This window comes from Pristiophorus japonicus, chromosome 23, assembly GCF_044704955.1.
Source record: "Pristiophorus japonicus isolate sPriJap1 chromosome 23, sPriJap1.hap1, whole genome shotgun sequence".
In the NCBI taxonomy this organism is placed as follows: domain Eukaryota; kingdom Metazoa; phylum Chordata; class Chondrichthyes; family Pristiophoridae; genus Pristiophorus; species Pristiophorus japonicus.
In genome coordinates, this window is record NC_091999.1 from 40185739 (window position 1) to 40206588 (window position 20850).

A 20850-nucleotide genomic window follows, 5' to 3' on the forward strand; every position below is an offset into this window, starting at 1 on the left:
TAGTACGCAGTTTTTGGTATCGGTGCAAGGCCATAACTGCATGGCATACATAGCTTCTGTCAGACCAAATGTTTATTGCTTCAGATACTGTGTAGTGGGTGGCGCGAATAATGGCTACCAATTCTGCTTGCTGAGATGAGTGGGTGTTCACTCTGAATCCCATCCAGAGAGATAAGAGCAGTTGCCTGTATTATAGCTTGTTTTAAAGCATTTTACTGAATTTGTCTGGATATCTCCCCAGGCCGGTCGAAAGTCTGTCCCATACTCATTTTTCAACTGTTCATACAGAGGTTCTGTTTTATTTGCAAAATGCAGAATTAAATTCCTTTGATATCCTATCAGTCCCAAGAAGGATCACAGCACTGTCTTTGACACAGGCAGCGGAAGTGTCCAAATGGTGTCGACTTTCTGCTGACCAGGTTAATTTTAAAATTCTGAATGTAACTGGAGAAACAATCGTTTTTGTATTTAACAAACATCAGAAACACATTCTACACAAAAGGCAAAAGAGAGGGGATTTTCCCTTAGCTTGTAGCTTCGAGAAATTTATGCAGGCTTTTTTTAAAGGCACTTATCTTTCAAACCAATGTAATTAATTTTTAAGTTTTATTTTGACAGGTAAGTGAGCATCTCGGAATTTTTCAGCTTGTAATAACAAAATTGAAAAGACAGTGCTTTGTTACAATCTGAATTAATTTAAAATGAGACCACGCATTTATTTTTTTTACTGTAATCCAATTAAAACGTCCAAATCATTTTTTTAGCAACTATAACTTCGAGGCTTAAATTTTATCTTTTGTTAAACAAACCCATCCATTATTACAAACCCATCGCTGCATAAATCATAATTAAACTAACTAGGCACCTGCGTTTCTAACTTAAAATGTAATTCAATTTTAAGTACACATTGAATATTTTAACGCTCAATTTATTCATACTTGCATTTTTTTTCAATTATTTTATTTCAGCAACATATTTTCTAGTTCCGTTTTTTCCTTCCTTTGCTGAGTTCTTAGATCTTCCTACTCTCTCTCCTGCAATTCATGCTTATCCTGTTTCACAAGTTTCTATGCTACGCGCAGAGGTATGTTTTGTTTTCTGGTTTCTAACTGGCTTTTTTAGTTTAGTTTTTGAAGGCTGAGAACGCTGATAAGCTCCTACCAAACAGGAGTGCCGGTGGTGAAACTCAATCAGTATCTGCCCCAGTGTCATCTGGTGTTGAGTTGAGGTGACATTAGTTCAAGTCACGATACTTACTGGTTTTCGATAGCCGGGGGTTTGAGCGGAGCCTTTTTCTCATCCTTTTTAATTGTTGTGTCATTATTACCACATGATGTGGTATTTAGCAGTAAGAGAGCGAGGAGGAATGGCTCCAAATTTCAACCAGAATGAGCCAGACTCTCATTAAGATCTGAGCAGGTATGTTCCATCGTTGCTGCGGCTACAACTGCATGTTTTTACTCCCAACTAGTTGAAAAACTGTCGGATCGTAGCCTGACAAGGTTGATGGTCTGCCTCTCTTTGGGGTCGATGCAAAGCCTCCCTCATTGCTCCCCATGAGTTCTATAATTGTTTGGTGAGATGGCTATTCTATCTGCTTAGATCTTCGTTTTGAATCTCAAGATTGCGTAATTTTTCATTGCAGTCCTGCGTGATTTGCATTGATATTCTGCTGTTGCATTAATGCAGTAGCTGAGGCAAATTGACTCTGCAAATTCTCAATTTGTTTACTGTCTGAATCTATTTTCTGCAATTCTTCATTCTTAGCCGAATTTTGTTTTCTCAATGCTGATATCTTATCCTCCAATTCCGGCGGTAGCGTTGAGAGGCGGAGTAGGAGTTCGGGAGGCCTATAAAGGCTTAGCGGGAATCCGGGGACCGGCGGCAGCCTCAGAGAGGCAGAGCAGGAGATCGCTGAGGCCTATAAATGCCCAGCGGGATTCCAGGGATCGGCGGCAGTGTCAGAGAGGCGGAGCAGGAGATCACTGAGGTCTATAAAGACCCAGCGGGAGTCTGGGGATTGGCGGCAGTGTCGGAGAGGCAGAGCAGGAGATCACTGAGGTCTATAAAGACCCAGCGGGAGTCTGGGGATTGGCGGCAGTGTCGGAGAGGCAGAGCAGGAGATCGCTGAGGCCTATAAAGGTCCAGCAGGAGATCGGGGATCAGCGGCAGTGTCAGAGAGTCAGAGCAGGAGATCATTGAGGAATATAAAGGCCCAGCGGGAGTCCGTGGATCGGCGGCAGTGTCGGAGAGGCAGAGCAGGAGATCATTGAAGCCTATAAAGGCCCAGCAGGAGATCGGGGATAGGCGGCAGTGTCGGAGAGGTGGAACAGGAGATCATTGAGGCCTATAAAGGCCCAGCGGGAGATCGGGGATCAGCGGCAGTGTCGGAGAGGTGGAACAGGAGATCACTGAGGCCTATAAAGGCCCAGCGGGAGACCGGGGATCGGCGGCAGTGTCGGAGAGGTGGAACAGGAGATCACTGAGGCCTATAAAGGCCCAGCGGGAGACCGGGGATCGGCGGCAGTGTCAGAGAGGCGGAGCAGGAGATCTCTGAGGCCTATAAAGGCCCAGCGGGAGTCTGGGGATCGGCGGCAGTGTCGGAAAGGTGGAGCAGGAGATCACTGAGGCCTATAAAGGCCCAGCGGGAGTCTGGGGATCGGCGGCAGTGTCGGAGAGGTGGAGCAGGAGATCACTGAGGCCTATAAAGGCCCAGCGGGAGTCTGGGGATCGGCGGCAGTGTCAGAGAGGTGGAGCAGGAAATCACTGAGGCCTATAAAGGTCCAGCGGGAGATCGGGGATCGGCGGCAGTGTCGGAGAGGTGGAGCAGGAGATCACTGAGGCCTATAAAGGCCCAGCCGGTGCAGCTGCAGCAGGGCAGCAAAAAAGAAGTAGAAAGAAATCAAAAGGTGATGTCACAACCAAGGGGGTAAGTTTTTCTTTTTCTTTCTTTTATCAGTGAGTAAACTTTTAACATTGTTGTTGCCTCATTAAGTTAATCCAAGGATTAAGTCATGGCAGGAGAGCACGGGCACGTGTTATGCTCCTCCTGTACTATGTGGGAACTCAGGGATGCTTCTGGTGTCCCTGACGACTACGTGTGTGGGAAGTGTATCTGACTGCAGATCATGACAGACCGCATTGCGGCACTGGAGCTGTGAGTTGATTCACTCTGGAGCATCCATGATGTGAATAGCAGGTTTAGCGAGTTGGTCTTACCGCAGGTACAGGGTCCACAGCCAGATAGGGAATGGAAGATCAACAGGAAGAGCAGTGCAAGCAAGGAAGTGCAGGGGACCCCTACGATCATCGCCCTGCAAAACAGATACACCGCTTTGGCTGCTATTGACTCATCAGGGGAAGGCAGCAGCAGCCAAGTTCATGGCATCATGGGTGCCCCTGCTGCACAGGAGGGCAGGAAAAAGATTGGGAGAGCTATAGTTATAGGGGATTCAATTGTAAAGGGAATAGATAGGCGTTTCTGCGGCCGCACCCGAGACTCCAGGATGTCTCAGTGCGGGTACAGGACATTCTGATAAGGGAGGGTGAACAGCCAGTTGTCGTGGTGCATATAGGTACCAAAGATATAGATACCAAAGATATAGGTAAAAAATGGGATGAAGTCCTATGAGACGAAGTTAGGGAGCTCGGAGCTAAATTAAAAAGTCGGACCCCAAAAGTAGTAATCTCAGGAGTGCTACCAGTGCCACGTGCTAGTCAGTGCAGGAATCGCAGGATAGCTCAGATGAATATGTGGCTTGAGGAGTGGTGCAGAAGGGAGGGATTCAAATTCCTGGGACATTGGAACCGGTTCTGGGGGGAGGTGGGACCAGTAAATACCGGATAGTCTGCACCTGGGCAGGAGCAGAACCAATGTCCTCGGGGGAGTGTTTGCTAGTGTTGTTGGGGAGGATTTAAACTAATATAGCAGGGGGATGGAAATAAAAGGGAGACAGAGTCAAAAGATAGAAAGGAGAATAGTAAAAGTGGAGAGCAGAGAAATCCAAGGCAAAAAACAAAGAGGACCACATTACAGCAAAATTCTAAAGTGGCAAAGTGTGTTAAAAAGACAAGCCTCAGGCTCTGTGCCTCAATGCGACGAGTATTCAGAATAAGGTGGATGAATTAACTGTGCAGATAGCAGTTAATGGATATGTGTAATTGGCATCACAGAGACATTGCTCCAGGGTGACCAAGGCTGGGAACTCAACATCCAGGGGTATTCAACATTTACGAAGGATAGACAGAAAGGAAAAGTATGTGGGGTGGCGTTGCTGGTTAAAGAGGAAATTGATACAAAAGTAAGGAAGGACATTTGCTTGGATGATGTGGAATCGGTATGGGTAGACCTACGGAATACCGACGGGCAGAAAACGCTGGTGGAGGTTGTGTAAAGATCACCAAACAGTAGTAGTGAGGTTAGGGACAGCATCAAACAAGAAATAAGGGATGTGCGCAATAAAGGTACAGCAGTTATCATGGGCGACTTTAATTTACATAAAGATTGGGCTAAACAAACTGGTAGCAATGCGGTGGAGGAGGATTTCCTGGAGTGTATTAGGGACGGTTTTCTCGACCAATATATCGAGGAACCAACAAGGGAGCTGGCCATCCTAGACTGGGTGATGTGTAATGAGAAGGGACTAATTAACAATCTTGTTGTGCGAGGCCCCTTGGGGAAGAGTGACCATAATCTGGTAGAATTCTTTATTGAGATGGAGAATGATGCAGTTAATTCTGTAACTCGGGTCCTGAACTGAAGGAAAGCTAACTTCGATGGCACGAGGTGTGAATTGGCTAGACTAGACTGGCAAATGATACTTTAAGGGTTGACGGTGAATAGGCTATGGCAAACATTTATAGATCACATGATGAACTTCAACAAGTGTACATCCCTGTCTGGAGTAAAAATTAAACGGGGAATGTGGCTCAACCATGTCTAACAAGGGAAATTAAGGATAGTGTTAGATCCAAGGAAGAGGCATATTAATTGGCCAGAAAAAACAGCAAACCTGAGGACTGGGAGAAATTAAGAATTCAACAGAGGAGGACAAAGTATTTGATTCGGAGGGGGAAAATAGAGTATGAGAGGAAGCTTGCCGGGAACATAAAAACTGACTGCAAAAGCTTCTATAGATATGTGAAGAGAAAAAGATTAGTGAAGACAAACGTAGGTCCCTTGTGTCGGACTTAGTGAATTTATAATGGAGAACAAAGAAATGGCAGACCAATTGAACAAATAATTTGGTTCTGTCTTCACAAAGGAAGACACAAATAACCTTCCGGAGGTACTAGGGGACTGAAGGTCGAGTAAGAAGGAGGAACTGAAGGATATCCTTATTAGGCGGGAAATTGTGTTGGAGAAATTGATGGGATTGAAGGCTGATAAATGCTTGGGGCCTGATTGTCTGCATCCCAGAGTACTTACGCAAGTGGCCCGAGAAATAGTGGATGCATTGGTGATCATTTTCCAACAGTCTTTCGACTCTGGATCAGTTCCTATGGACTGGAAGGTAGCTAATGTAACACCACTTTTTAAAAAAGGAGGGAGAGAGAAAACGGGTAATTATAGACTGGTTAGCCTGACATCTGTAGTATGGAAAATGGTGGAATCAATTATTAAGGATGAAATAGCAGCGCATTTGGAAAGCAGTGACAGGATTGGTCCAAGTCAGCATGGATTTATGAAAGGGAAATCAGGCTTGGCAAATCCTCTGGAATTTTTTGAGGAAGTAACTAGTAGAGTGGACAAGGGAGAAACAGTGGATGTGGTGTATTTGGACTTTCAAAAGGCCTTTGACAAGGTCCCACATAAGAGTTTGGTGTGCAAAATCAAAGCACATGGTATTCGGGGTAATGTACTGGCGTGGATAGAGAATTGGTTGGCAGACAGGAAGCAGAGAGTCAGGATAAACAGGTCCTTTTCGGAATGCGAGGCAGTGACTAGTGGAGTGCTGCAGGGCTCAGGGCTGGGACCCCAGCTCTTTACAGTATAGATTAATGATTTGGATGAAGGAATTGAGTGTAACTTGGAGTTTGCAGATGACACTAAACTGGGTGGCGGTGTGAGCTGTGGGGAGGATGCTGAGAGGCTGCAGGTTGATTTGGACAGCTTAGGTGAGTACGCAAATGCATTGCAGATGCAGTATAATGTGGATAAATGTGAGGTTATCCAGTTTGGTGGCAAAAACACGAAGGCAGAATATTATCTCAATGGCGGCAGATTCGGAAAAGGGGAGGTGCAATGGGACCTGGGTGTCATGGTTCATCAGTCATTGAAAGTTGGAATGCAGGTATAGCAGGCAGTGAAAAAGGCAAATGGCATGTTGGCCTTCATAGCTAAGGGATTTGAATATAGGAGCAGGGAGGTCTTACTGCAATTGTACAGGGCCTTGGTGAGGCCTCACCTGGAATATTGTGTTCAGTTTTGGTCTCCTAATCTGAGGAAGGACGGTTCTTGCTATTGAGGGAGTGCAGCGAAGGTTCACTAGACTGATGGCTGGACTGACCTATGTTGAGAGACTGGATCAACTGGGCCTTTATACATTGGAGTTTAGAAGGATGAGAGGGAATCTCATGGAAATGTATAAGATTGTGATGGGACGGGACAGGTTAGATGCGGGAAGAATGTTCCCGATGTTGGGTAAGTCCAGAACTCGGGGACACAGTCTTAGGATAAGGGGTAGGCCATTTAGGACTGAGATGAGGAGAAACTTCTTCACTCAGAGTTGTTAACGTGTGGAATTCCCTGCCACAGAGAGTTGTTGATGCCAGTTCATTGGATATATTCAAGAGGGAGTTAGATATGGCCCTTATGGCTAAAGGGATCAAGGGGTATGGAGAAAAAGCAGGAAAAGGTACTGAGGCGAATGGTCAGCCATGATATTATTGAATGGTGGAGCAGGCTTGAAGGTCCGAATGGCCTACTCCTGCACCGATGTTCTATGTTTCTATGTTTTTTTTTCTATGTTTCTCGGCCTTTGATTCACGTTCTGCGCAGTATGAAGCTGCATAGGTTACTAGATTCATCGCCTTACCCAGCTTCCATTTCTTAGCTTTAATCTGTTCATCAACAAAAATGACCGCATCCTTAACAGACACTTTCGGGTTTCTCCCTAGGCAATCTACCAAAAGTGTCTACACTTGCGACTCGCCACATCTTTTTTCTAACTTTTTCTGATACTCTTCCCAAAGACACTCCTCTGGCATTTTAAAATTAATTATTTTTAATTAAGCTTCCTTAACGAAGATAATAGTCACTATCAGTTGACGTAAATCAACCCACCTAAGGTTCGATCGGTGATCAAACTAGCTGCCTTGCGTCTGCTGTTTATACACAACAATCTGTTTTTAAATGGAGAGAAAAAAATACAAGAGTCCCCAATTAACTTGTTTAATAAGTATATTTTATTTTGTCAGCTATCTCTTTGTTTTGTCCCTTCGTGGTGGCCAGACGTAGTTTTTAACTACTTAGCAGCTTTTTGCCGCTTTGCTAACTATAGCAATTCAACTATTCTCAGGGTTTATATATAATTCAAAATTAGGATACTCTTGTTCAGATCACACCAATTGCTTTTAATACAAATCTTCTGGAATTTTTTGAGGATGTTTCCAGTAGAGTGGACAAGGGAGAACCAGTTGATGTGGTATATTTGGACTTTCAGAAGGCGTTCAACAAGGTCCCACACACGAGATTGATGTGCAAAGTTAGAGCACATGGGATTGGGGGTAGTGTGCTGATATGGATTGAGAACTGGTTGTCAGACAGGAAGCAAAGAGTAGGAGTAAATGGGTACTTTTCAGAATGGCAGGCAGTGACTAGTGGGGTACCGCAAGGTTCTGTGCTGGGGCCCCAGCTGTTTACACTGTACATTAATGATTTAGATGAGGGGATTAAATGTAGTATCTCCAAATTTGTGGATGACACTAAGTTGGGTGGCAGTGTGAGCTGCGAGGAGGATGCTGTGAGGCTGCAGAGCGACTTGGATAGGTTCGATGAGTGGGCAAATGCATGGCAGATGAAGTATAATGTGGATAAATGTGAGGTTATCCACTTTGGTGGTAAAAACAGAGAGACAGACTATTATCTGAATGGTGACAGATTAGGAAAAGGGGAGGTGCAAAGAGACCTGGGTGTCGTGGTACACCAGTCATTGAAGGTTGGCATGCAGGTGCAGCAGGCGGTTAAGAAAGCAAATGGCATGTTGGCCTTCATAGCAAGGGGATTTGAGTACAGGGGCAGGGAGGTGTTGCTACAGTTGTACAGGGCATTGGTAAGGCCACACCTGGAGTATTGTGTGCAGTTTTGGTCTCCTAACCTGAGGAAGGACATTCTTGCTATTGAGGGAGTGCAGCGAAGGTTCACCAGACTGATTCCCGGGATGGCGGGACTGACCTATCAAGAAAGACTGGATCAACTGGGCTTGTATTCACTGGAGTTCAGAAGAATGAGAGGGGACCTCATAGAAACATTTAAAATTCTGACGGGGTTAGACAGGTTAGATGCAGGAAGAATGTTCCCAATATTGGGGAAGTCCAGAACCAGAGGGCACAGTCTAAGGATAAGGGGTAAGCCATTTAGGACCGAGATGCGGAGGAACTTCTTCACCCAGAGAGTGGTGAACCTGTGGAATTCTCTACCACAGAAAGTTGTTGAGGCCAATTCACTAAATATATTCAAAAAGGAGTTAGGTGAGGTCCTTACTCCTAGGGGGATCAAGGGGTATGGCGAGAAAGCAGGAATGGGGTACTGAATTTGAATGTTCAGCCATGAACTCATTGAATGGCGGTGCAGGCTAGAAGGGCCTAATGGCCTACTCCTGCACCTATTTTCTATGTTTCTATGTTTCTACAGGTATAGTGAGTAAAAACAACAGAGTTTTATCAAATAAATACCTTCTGTTATAAAAAGTAATACTTAACAAATTATAGTCACAGCCTAATTATCGATAGCGTCCTCTCGAGCTGACCGTGGTGCCGACTCCTTTTCTCCTGTTCTCTTGATTCGCACTGCCTTCTGAGTAGAAGAGCTGTTACTTTATACCCCTTTTCTCCCATTCAAATGCTGTGAAAATCTGTAGCTGTTGTCGCCTTACAATAGATCATATTATCTAATGCCTTTGACCTTCTATGTTATCTCTATCTCCCCTCCATCTCTGTGGCAGGAATCAGTTCTCTGAGAACAATTATACAGAACATATCACACAGAATTCATTACTGAGCTTGGCTTTACAAAATTATGAAAATAAATGGTACATGCTGCATTCCTTTATCTTAACTATTAATAATTTTGGCCATGATCCTCCCAGTTCTAAGTGAAGCTGTATCAGCAGTTACAAAAATGGATAACATAATAATGGCTCAATTTACCATGACGCTTTGCTTCTCAGCCTTTGGCCATTTTAAACCCCATTTTATGTTTTACTGCCATTTTCTATCATTTAAAAACTAGTTTTACAGACAATCAATGCATATACAGGAGGTTACAAACATAAAGAACATTCATTAATTAAAGATGTGTAAAATAAGCTTCTTAATACTAACTTCTAACATCTGTCAATAGGTGATATATTACAATATTCACCAACTCCACACATTCCCAAATTCACTTGCAAGCCTCTTCAGCAGCACCGATGATTCTTCCCTCCCGGCAACCCGAAGCACTATTCTACTACAGGAGGCCTCAGGCCTGGACCCCATGAGCTTAGAGGAAGAGCAGTGTGGCATCAATGGAAAATTCCGGAAGATACTCGGGTGTGACCAGAAACCGCAGTAGGTGTTCCATGGTCGGGTGGCTCCGAAGGAAAGTTCAGATGGTGAAGGACAGTGTTCCCAAACTTCAGGGAAACAGGGAGCGAATGTCACTGGTGGATCCCTGCGTGATCTTCAGTGAGTTCAGGGAGATTGTATCAGAGGGAATGGCGCAGAGCAGGGAGACAGGATCCCCAGAGTGATAATCAGTGAGTTCAGGGAGATGGTATCAGAGGGAACGGAGCAGAGTAGAACATAAGAACATAAGAACAGGAGTAGGCCATACCGCCCTCGAGCCTGCCCCGCCTTTCAATAAGATCATGGCTGATCTGATCATGGACTCAGCTCCACTTCCCTGCCCGCTCCCCATAACCCCTTATCCCCTTATCGTTTAAGAAACTGTCTATTTCTGCATTAAATTGATTCAATGTCCCAGCTCCCATTGCTCTCTGGGTCAGCGAATTCCACAGATTTATAACCCACTGAGAGAAGAAATTTCTCTTCATCTCTGTTTTAAATGGGTGGCCCCTTATTCTAAGATCGTGCCCTCTAGTTCTAGTCTCCCACATCAGTGGAAGCATCCACCCTGTCAAGCCCCATCATAATCTTATACGTTTCGATAAGATCACCTCTCATTCTTCTAAATTCCAATGAGTAGAGAGGCCCAGCCTACTCAACCTTTCTTCATAAGTCAACCCCTCATCCCCGGAGTCAACCTGGTGAATCTTCTCTGAACTGCCTCCAAAGCAGGTATATCCTTTCTTAAATATGGAACAAAAACTGCACGCAGTATTCCAGGTGTGGCCTTATGTAGCCGTAGCAAAACTTCCCTGCTTTTATACTCCATCCCCTTTGCAATAAATGCCAAGGCCTTCCAGATCACTTGCTGTACCTCCATACTCTCTGTTTGTGTTTCCTGCAGAAGTACCCCCAGATCCCGCTGTCCTGCAGCACTGTGCAATGTTTCTCGATTTAAACAATAACTTGCTCTTCGAATTTTTTCTGCCGAAGTGCATGACTTCACACTTTCCAACATTATACTCCATCTGACAAATTTTTGCCCATTCATTTAGGCTGTCTATTTCCTTTGTCAGGTGTTTTGTGTCCTCACAGATTGCTTTTCCTCCCATAATTGTATCGTCAGCAAACTTGGGTTCGTTACACTCAGTACCTTTTTCCAAATCGTTAATATAGATAGTCAATATTTGAGAGCCCAGCACTGATCCCTGCAGCAGCCCACTAGTTACTGGTTGCCAACCCAAGAATGAACCATTTATCCCGACTCTGTATTCTTTTCGTTAGCCAATCCTCTATCCATGCTAATATATTACCCCCAACCCCGTGAACTTTATCTTGTGCAGTAACTTTTTATGTGGCACCTCTGGGGTGTTTGTGTCAGATTTCTAGCCCGTGCTGGACCTGCCCTGGGAGTGTTTGATGGGACAGTGTAGAGGGCGCTTTACTCTGTATTATCCCATTCTGTACCTGCCCTATGATTTGATGGGACAGTGTGGAGGCAGCTTTATTTTGTAGCTAACCCGTGCTGTACCTGCCCTGGCAGTGTTTGATGGGACAGTGTAGAAGGAGCTTTATTTCTGTATCTAACCCGTTTTGTACCTGCCCTGGTAGTGATGGATGGGACACTGTCGAAGGAGCTTTATTCTGTATCTAACCAATGCAGCATCTACTCTGGAATGCTTGGGACAGAGTAGAGGGAGATATAATCCGTATCTAACCTGTGTTGTTCCTGGCCTTGGAATGTCTGGTGGGACAGTGTTGAGGGAGCTTTACTCTGTATCTAAGCAAGGCAACTATATCCTTCCTTAGATAAGGAGAGCAAAACTGTGCACAGTACTCCAGGTGTAGTCTCACCAAAACCCTGTACAATTGTAGAGCGAAGTTCGAGAGAGGGTAACCCTTAATCTAAATTATGCTGTACCTGCCCTAGGAATGTTTATTTGGAAAGTGTAGAGGGAGCTTTACTTAGTATCTAACCAATGCAGCACTTGCCCTGGGAGTGGTTGATGGGACAGTGTAGAGGCAGCTTTACTCTGTATCCAACCCGTGCCATACCTGCCCTGGGTGTGTTTGATGGGACAGTCGAGAGAGAACTTTTTGCTGTAGTTAACCTGTACTATACCTGCCCTGGGAGTGTTTGATGGAGCAGTGTAGACGGAGATTTACTTTGTATCTGCGTCAAGATAAATGGGTCATTTTTCTTTTGGCAAACAGTGATTAGTGGAGAGCTGCAGGGATCGGTGCTGGGTCCCCAACTATTTACAATCTATATTAATGACTTGGATGAAGGGACTAACTGTAATGTAGTCAAGTTTGCTGATGATACAAAGATGGCTGAGAAAGCAAATTGTGAGGAGGTCACAAAAAATGTGCAAAGTGATAGACAGGCTAAGTGAGTGGGCAAAAATTTGGCAAATGTTGTACAATGTAGGAAAATGTAAGGTAATCCACCTTGGCAGAAAAAATAGAAAAGCAAATTATAGTTTAAATGGTGAAAAATTGCAAAGTGCTGCATTATAGTGGGACCTGGGGGTCCTTGTGCATGAAACACAAAAAGTTAGTATGCAGGTACAGCAGGTAATCAGGAAGGCAAATGGAATATTAGCCCTTATTGCAAGGGGGATGGAGTATAAAAGCAGAGAAGTATTTCTACAACTTTACAGGGTGTTGGTGAGGCCACATCTAGAGTACTGCGTGTAGTTTTGGTCTCCGTATTTAAGGAAGGATATACTTGCATTGGAGGCTGTTCAGAGAAGGGACACTAGGTTGATTCCAGAAATGAGGGGGTTGATTGATGAAGATAGTTTGAGTAGGTTGGCCTATACCCATTGGAGTTCAGAAGAATGAGAGCTGATCTTATCGAAACAGATAAGAAAATAAGGGGCCTCGACAAGGTGGATGCAGAGAGGATATTTCCATTCATCAGGGAAACTAAAACTAGGAGACATCGTATCAGAATAAGAGGCTGCCCATTTAAAACTGAGATGAGGAAGAATTTATTCTCTCAGATGGTTGTAAATCTATGGAATTCTCTGCTCAGAGCGCTGTGGAGTCTGGTTCATTGAATATATTTAAGGCGGAGATCGACTGATTTTTGAGCGATAAGGGAATAAAGGTTTATATGCAGCGGGCAGGGAACTGGAGCTGAGTCCATGATGAAATCAGCCATGATCCTATTAAATGATGGAGCAGGCTCGAGGGGCCAGGTGGCCTTCTCCTGCCCTTGGAATGTCTGGTGGGACAGTGATGAGGAAGCTGTACTCTGTATCTAAGCAACTCAAATATACCCTTCCTGAGATAAAGAGGCCAAAACTGTGCACAGTACTCCAGGTGTGGTCTCACCAAGGTCCTGTGCAATTGTAGAGCAAGGTTAGAGAGAGAATTACCCTCTATCTACATTATGCTGTACCTGCCTTGGGAGAGTTTGATGGGACTGTGCAGAGGGAGATTTACTCTATATGTAACAAGTGCTGTACCTGCCCTGGGAATGTTTAGGATGTTGTAGACTGAGATTTACTCGACATCAACCCTGGTAGTGTTTGGGACAGGCTGGAGTGAGATTTACTTTGTATCTAACTCGTACAGTACCGGTAATCCTGACATCAGTAGCGGGAAAATGTTCAATCTATTATTAAGCACGTGGTAACAGGACACTTCGGAAGTGATAACAGGATTGGGCAGAATTAACACGGATTTATTAAAGGGAAATTGTTCTTGACAAATCTGTTAGTGTTTTTTGAGGTTGTAACTAGTAGGATAGATAAGGGAGGACCACTGTATTTAGATTTACTGAAGGCATTCAATGAGGTGCCACACAAGAGATTATTAAACAAAATTAGGACTCATGAGATTGAAAGTAATATACGAGCAAGGATTAAGGATTGGTTAACGGACAGAAAACAGAGAATAGGAATAAACGGGTGATTTTCGGGTTGGCAGGCTGTAACTGGTGGGGTGCTGCAAGGATCGGTGCTTGGGCCCCAGCTATTCACAATCTATATCAATAATTTGGATGAGGGGACCAAATGTAATATAGCGAAGTTTGCTGAGGATACAAAGCTAGTTGGTAATGTAAGTGTGAGAAGGATGAAAAGAGGTTTCAAAGGGATAGAAACAGGCTCAGTGAGTGGGCAAGAACATGGTAAATGGAATATAATGTGAAGAAATGTTAAGTTAGACACTGATAGTAAAAATAGGAAGGCAGAGTATTTTTTAAAATGGTGAGAAATTGGGAAATGTTGGTGTTCAGAGGGACCTGGGTGTTCTTGTACAGAAATCGCTAAAAGTTAATATGAAGTCCAGCAAGCAATTAAGAAAGCAAATGCTATAATGGCCTTTGTACAAAAAGATTTGAGTACTTACATCTTACTACAATTATACAGGGCCCTGCTGAGTGGTCTCCTTACCTAAGGAAAGATAAACTTGCTGCAGAGGGAGTGCAATGAAAGTTCATCAGACTGATTCCTGAGATGGGGGGATTGTCCTGAGAGAATGAGTAGACATGGCCTATATTCCCCAGCATTTAGAAGGAGAGGTGAGAGGTGACACACACATCCCATAAACAAATTTTTAAAGACAGATTGGAGGTGGTTCAATTTGATCAAGGACACCAGCCAAATTATTAGAAACCCTTTCTGTCATTCAGGACCTGTGTCCAATGACAAGGTGATGGGTTATCTGATCATCTTTGGGTTAAATGTTGTGCTTATCGAGCTGAGCACCTCGTGCCAGCATCAAACACTCTCCAGTCGGGCACAGCACAGGTTACATACAGAGTGAACCCATTGGTCGCTCCCCGACACAGATACTGAGGGACAGGGAGTGTCAGGGACACTGACATTTCTCATTCAATAAGGTATAAATTGATCCTGTACCTCTCCCCATTAATGCTGGGCTCCACACGGGTCGAATCCTGCTCCTGGTTCCCTTCCTGGAACAGCACTGAGCTCAACCCAGCCCATAATGAGCAGGGCTCAGGGAGTTTGTTTGCTAGGCACTGCAGTGATGTCATAAAGCAGGGCCATTCAGCCCAGCTGGTCATCTCCTTGTCCCTTTAAAGGTAGAGAGCTGGGGCATCCTGTCTCAACACACATCCCCCTGTTCATACTGAGAATCCCCGGGGAAGGCCCAAGGTCCAGAATGTGGAACACAACCAAAGGCAAAAGAGGAGGAGAGCTGAGACATCCTGTCTCAACACACATCCCCCTGTTCATTCTGAGAATCCCCAGGGATGGCCCAAGTCCCACAGTGTGGAACAGAACCAAGGGGGAAAGAGGAGGAGAGAAGTGGAGGTAAATCAAGGAGTGGGGACTGAGGGCCATCAAGCTTCAGTTTTAGTGCTTGTCGGCTTCAGGAGGGGAAGAGTGAGTAAGAAACAAAGAAAATAGGTGCAGGAGTAGGCCATTCGGCCCTTCGAGCATGCAGCACCATTCAATAAGATCATGGCTGATCATTCACCTCAGTACCCTTTTCCTGCTTTCTCTCCATACGCCTTCATCCCTTTAGCCACAAGGGCCATATCTAACCCACTCTTGAATATATCTAACGAACTGGCATGAACAACTCTCTGCAGTAGAGAATTCCATAGGTTAACAAGTCTCTGAGTGAAGAAGTTTCTCCTCAACTCGGTCCTAAATGGCTTACCCCTTATCGTTAGACTGTGACCCCTGGTTCTGGACTTCCCCAACATTGGGAACATTCTTCCCACATCTAACGTGTCCAGTCCCGTCAAAATGTTATATGTTTCTATGAGATCCTCTCTCATTCTTCTAAACTGCAGTGAATACAGGCCCAGTCGAACCAGTCTCTCAACATAGGTCAGTCCTGCCATCCCGAGAATCAATCTGTTGAACCTTCACTGCACTCCCTCAATAGCAAGAACGTCCTTCCTCAGATTAGGGGACCAAAACTGAACACAACATTCCAGGTGAGGCCTCAGCAAAAGTCTAGACAACTGCAGTAAGACCTCCCTGCTCCTACACTCAAATCCCCTAGCTATGAAGGCCAACATGCCATTTGCCTTCTTCACCAACTGCTCGACCTGCATGCTAACTTTCAATGACTGATGTACCATGACACCCTTGTCCCATTGCACCTCCCCTTTTCTTAATCTGTCGCCATTCAGATAATATTCTGTCTTCATGTTTTAGCCACCAAAGTGGATAACCTCACATTTATCAACATTATACTGCATCTGCCATGCATTTGCCCACTCACCTAACCTGTCCATTCACCCTGCAGCCTTTTAGCATCCTCCTCACAGCTCACACCGCCATCCAGCTTAGTGTCATCTGCAAACTTGGAGATATTACACTCAATTCCTTCATCTAAATCATTGATGTATATTGTAAATAGCTGGAGTACCAGCACTGAGCCCTGCGGCTCCTCACTAGTCATTGCTTGCCATTCTGAAAAGGACTTGTTTATCCAAATTCTCTGCTTCCTGTCTGCCAACCAGATCTCTATCCACGTCTCTATCTACCCCCAATACCCTGTGCTTTAATTTTGCACACCAATCTCTTGTGTGGGACCTTGTCAAAAACCTTTTGAAAGTCCAAATACACCACATCCACTGGTTCTCCCTTGTCCACTCTACAAGTTACATCCTCAAAAATTTTTCGAAGACTTGTCATAAATCCATGCTGACTTGGACCGACCCGGTCACTGCTTTCCAAATGTGCTGCTGTTTTATATTTAACAATTGATTCCAACATTTTCCCCACTACGGATGTCAGGCTAACCAGTCTATAATTCCCCATTTTCACTCTCTTGACTTTTTCAAAAAGTAGTGTTACATTAGCTACCCTCCAGTCCATAGGAACTGATCCAGAGTCGATAGACTGTTGGAAAATGATCACCAATGCATTCAGTACTTCGATGGCCACTTCCTTAAGTACAGTGGGATTCAGACTGTAGTTTCAGGATCCAGGGAGAGAAAAAGGAACAGATGGGGAGACTGGTGTGGATTCCAGCACAGTGATGATGTCGGGGGAGGGAGATTGTGGCGGGCCGTGTATTAGGGGTGTAGGAGGGACAAGAGAGGAAAGGTCAGAGGAGCAATTACTGCAGCAGTGTCCATCAATGGTGAGAGAGAGAAGGTGGGGGTCAGAGTGGGCCCTGGACAGGTCGGGAAACTGTTTGCTGTGACCAGCTTTCCTTCTGTCACAAATAGCCTCCTGTAGCCCAGTGACACAAACAGCCCATTAAACGTCACCAATGTCCTTTGGTCTGGTGAGGTCTCCCTTTGTGAAACATCGGCTGTTGTTAAAGCTTCTCATTCTGACTCGTTCAAAGTGAGACAGTATCCATTGTCCCTTTTATTCCATGGGCTTCATCTTTGCCGGTATTGGTAACATGCCCGGGATCACTAAACACAAAACCTAGTCTGTCAATCACTTTCAGCTACTGGACATAGTGTGTGCCCCACAGCATTTCTCTCACCTTCAATGTGTGAATAGAGCATCACGCCTGCAAAGCTGGTTTAAGTTTATATCCAGGCAGAAAATCTATTTAAGAAAAGCCTGAAGGCCGATGAGACACTGCTCAGGTGCTAGTGTGCTGCTGGTTTGTCCGGAATTTGCCTGTAATGCAAAGTAACTGAACATTTCTCCCAGTGTAACCTTTGCTGTAATGAAATGTGTCTTTTAATAAGCCTCATGTCCTTGCTCATGTCTGCTGCAATTGTGGAGAAAGAGGATGTGTGAAGTGATGGTGTTTGTATGGAGATGAGAAACAAGGAAACGGTATCGGTGTGTGGCAGTGACACAGCCTTGTGGTCAGAGGCCGAACCATGCGCCGATATCCTTGAGCTTATGGTTTGAGCAGGGTCAGTTCATGAATGCTCAAGCTAAGAGGTGCCAGGGATCGGGAGAAGTGGCAGTAAATAAAATCTAAATGTAAATTCCGATGCAGTTTTTCTTCATTTATTCCTATTTTAATAGCTTTTGCTGAATGTGGCCTATGCCAAGTGCCAGGATATTGGATCAGGCCCACCATAGAAAATGAGTTTGACATCCTGAGGTAGACAATGTCAACTGGATTCCCCCATTCACCAACCGAACAACTTCTTTACAAACTCAAGCTAGTTTGTAAGGCGTGACCATTTTTCCCGGAATCCATGTTCAGTATCTGTAATGGCCCCTTCCCTTTCCCCATGATCGAAAACAGCATTTTGCAGGATCCCTTCAAGCACCTTCCCAGTGATCGAGGTCACGTTGATGGGCCTTCAGTTCCCTACTTGTGGCCAATTTACAAAATTTGAACTATGTGTGCTACCTTCCAATCTCGGGGAACAACCCATGACTCTACTGAGCTGATGGAGATCTGGGCAAGGGGCTGACAGAGCAGCCGTCCCATCTCTTTAAACACCCTTGGGTGGATATCATCCGTACCTTACAATGTCAAGGTGAACCAGCATGGCGACTTCGCTGTCAATGAAGAGTGATTAGAAAGACCAAAGTGCCATTTGCCCCTCTCAGTGTGACCCTGAAGGACTGTGTCCAGGCTGAATTTCTCCCCCATACGATCCTCCGCCCAGATTGTCCTCACTGAGCTCCAGCCAGGTGATGCTAAACTCTCGGGTGGGAAAGAACGAAATCCACACCAATGTGTTGAAAGCAACAAGAATTTATTTGTCTTTCTCCCAAATATTAAACTCCAGTCCAGTTACAGGAGTTATTGACATCAGCGGAAACAAACCCCAACTGTCAAAATGAACATGGTTCAGATCACATGTGATTAACAGCTGCAATAACAGCAGAATCCCACCCCTGCAGTCACTTGTGAACTCTCGGTGTTTCAGCAGGGTGGATGACTGAGTGAATCGCTTCCCACACTCAGAGCAGGTGAACGGCCTCTCCCCAGTGTGAACTGGCTGGTGTGCCAGCAGGTGGGATGATGTAGTGAATCCCTTCCCACAATCGGAGCAGGTGAACGGCCTCTCCCCAGTGTGAACTCGCTGGTGTGCCAGCAGGTGGGAGGACCGAGCGAATCCCTTCCCACAATCGGAGCAGGTGAACGGCCTCTCCCCGGTGTGTACTCGCTGGTGTCTCAGCAGGTGGGAGGACCGAGTGAATCCCTTCCCACAATCGGAGCAGGTGAACGGCCTCTCCCCAGTGTGAACTCGCTGGTGTGCCAGCAGGTGGGAGGACCGAGGGAATCCCTTCCCACAATCGGAGCAGGTGAACGGCCTCTCCCCAGTGTGAACTCGCTGGTGTATCAGCAGGTTGGATGACTGAGTGAATCCTTCCCCACACTCGGAGCAGGTGAATGGCCTCTCCCCAGTGTGAACTCGCTGGTGCCTCAGCAGGTCGGCTGACCGAGTGAATCCCTTCCCACAATCGGAGCAGCTTAACGGTCTCGCCCCAGTGTGAACTCGCTGGTGTATCAGCAGGTTGGAAAATTGAGTGAATCCCTTCCCACAATCGGAGCAGCTGAATGGCCTCTCCCCAGTGTGAACTCGCCGATGTGTTTCCAGCTGGGATGGGTATTTGAAACATTTCCCACAGTCCCCACATTTACACAGTTTCTCCCCAGTGTGACTGCACTTGTGTTTCTCCAGGTTGGATGATCGGCTGAAGCCTTGTCCACACACAGAGCACGTGTACTGTTTCTCCCCGCTGTGAACAGTGCTTTTTGCTTCCATGGTCAAAGGCCGATGATATTCCGTTCCCGGTGAATCGAGTGACTCCGTCAGATCTTAATGTGATGGTTGGTTTGAGCCTCTGGTTGACAAATCCTCCCCTTTTAATACCCTGTAAAGTGAGTTTCAAACAGGAAAAAGGGTGGGTGAGAGAGAACCCACAAAAACACAAAGGCAGGTTGTGAAATTGAGCTGAATGAACCTGGCTATTTGTGCGGCCATCAGCAGAAATAAAGTGACCATGAAAGCTGACGGATTGTCGTAATAACCCAACTGGTCACTAATGTCCTGCAGGGAAGGGAACCCACCAACCGGTCTGGGCCGACACAAGACTCTGGCCTCTATGGGAGGAGGGAGAGGTGGGCGGGGTGAAGGGGAGGGAATTTAAACATCTGCAACTCGACCAGAACTTTGACAGAACCTCCCAAACCCGCAACCTCTCCCACCTAGATGGACCAGGGCAGCAGGTGCATGGGAAATCCATCACCTCCAAGTTCCCCTCCAAGTCTCACACCATCCTGACTTGGGCATATATCGCCGTTCCTACATCGTCACTGGGTGAAAATCCTGGAACTCCTCACCGAACAGCATTGTGGGAGGGCCTTCACCACACGGACTGCAGCGGTTCGAGAAGGCCCACCATCACCTTGTCAAGGGGCAAATGGAAATTGGAAATATATTCTGGCCCTACGAGCGACACCCACATCCTAAGAATGGATTAAAACAAATCTGTATATTGAAAGCCTCTGCAGAAATACTTGTTCCTAAAACAATACGCTTCTACATTGTGCGGGCAGTGTCTGTTTCACAACCTAATCTCCCCTAGAATCCACCGCCGTTGACAGTCTCTCATCGGAAATTGTTGGTCCCAACTGGGCCCAGAGGTTCTGGGGGTTAAACCAAGCAGCTTCTCCCCCTCTCCACTCCAGGTCAAACTGATGCAACAAACAGACCCACACAGGAGGCCAGGGAGTGACTTCCATATCCAGCACCCACCCTGATACAGAGCGGCTCTGGATTGGTCTCTCTGTGTTTCCAGTATCGATGCACTGAAGATCAGCATATGAGGGAGAAGGGAATAGAGGCTTATGCTGAGAGAGTTAGAACCATAGAATCAGAGAATGGTTACAGCACGGAACAAGACCATTCGGCCCGTCGAGCCCGTGCCAGCTCTGTGCAAGAGCACCTCAGCTAGTCCCACTCCCCCGCCCTTACCCCACAGCCCTGCAAATGTTTTTCTTTCAGATACTTATCCAACTCCCTTTTGAAAGCCGTGATTGAGTCTGCCTCCACCACCCTTTCAGGCCGTGCAATCCAGATATTAAACACTCGCTACGCAAAAAGGTTTCTTCTTGTGTCGCCTCTGGTTCTTTTGCCAATCACCTTAAATCTGTGTCCTCTGGTTCTCGACCCTTCTGCCAATGGGAACAGTATCTCTCGAT

General features: G+C 45.7%; 1 protein-coding gene across 1 annotated transcript in view; it reads right to left on the bottom strand.

Moving 5' to 3' along the window:
- The window catches only part of LOC139235354 (zinc finger protein 585A-like), a 108047-nt gene extending 88580 nt beyond the window's left edge, over nucleotides 1–19467 (bottom strand). Inside the window, exon 1 of the mRNA XM_070866495.1 lies at nucleotides 18547–19467. Within this exon, the coding sequence (XP_070722596.1) occupies nucleotides 18547–19411 (865 nt within the window). The 5' untranslated portion in view covers nucleotides 19412–19467. The remainder of the gene's footprint in view (nucleotides 1–18546) is intronic.
- Between the last annotated feature and the right edge of the window lie 1383 nt (nucleotides 19468–20850).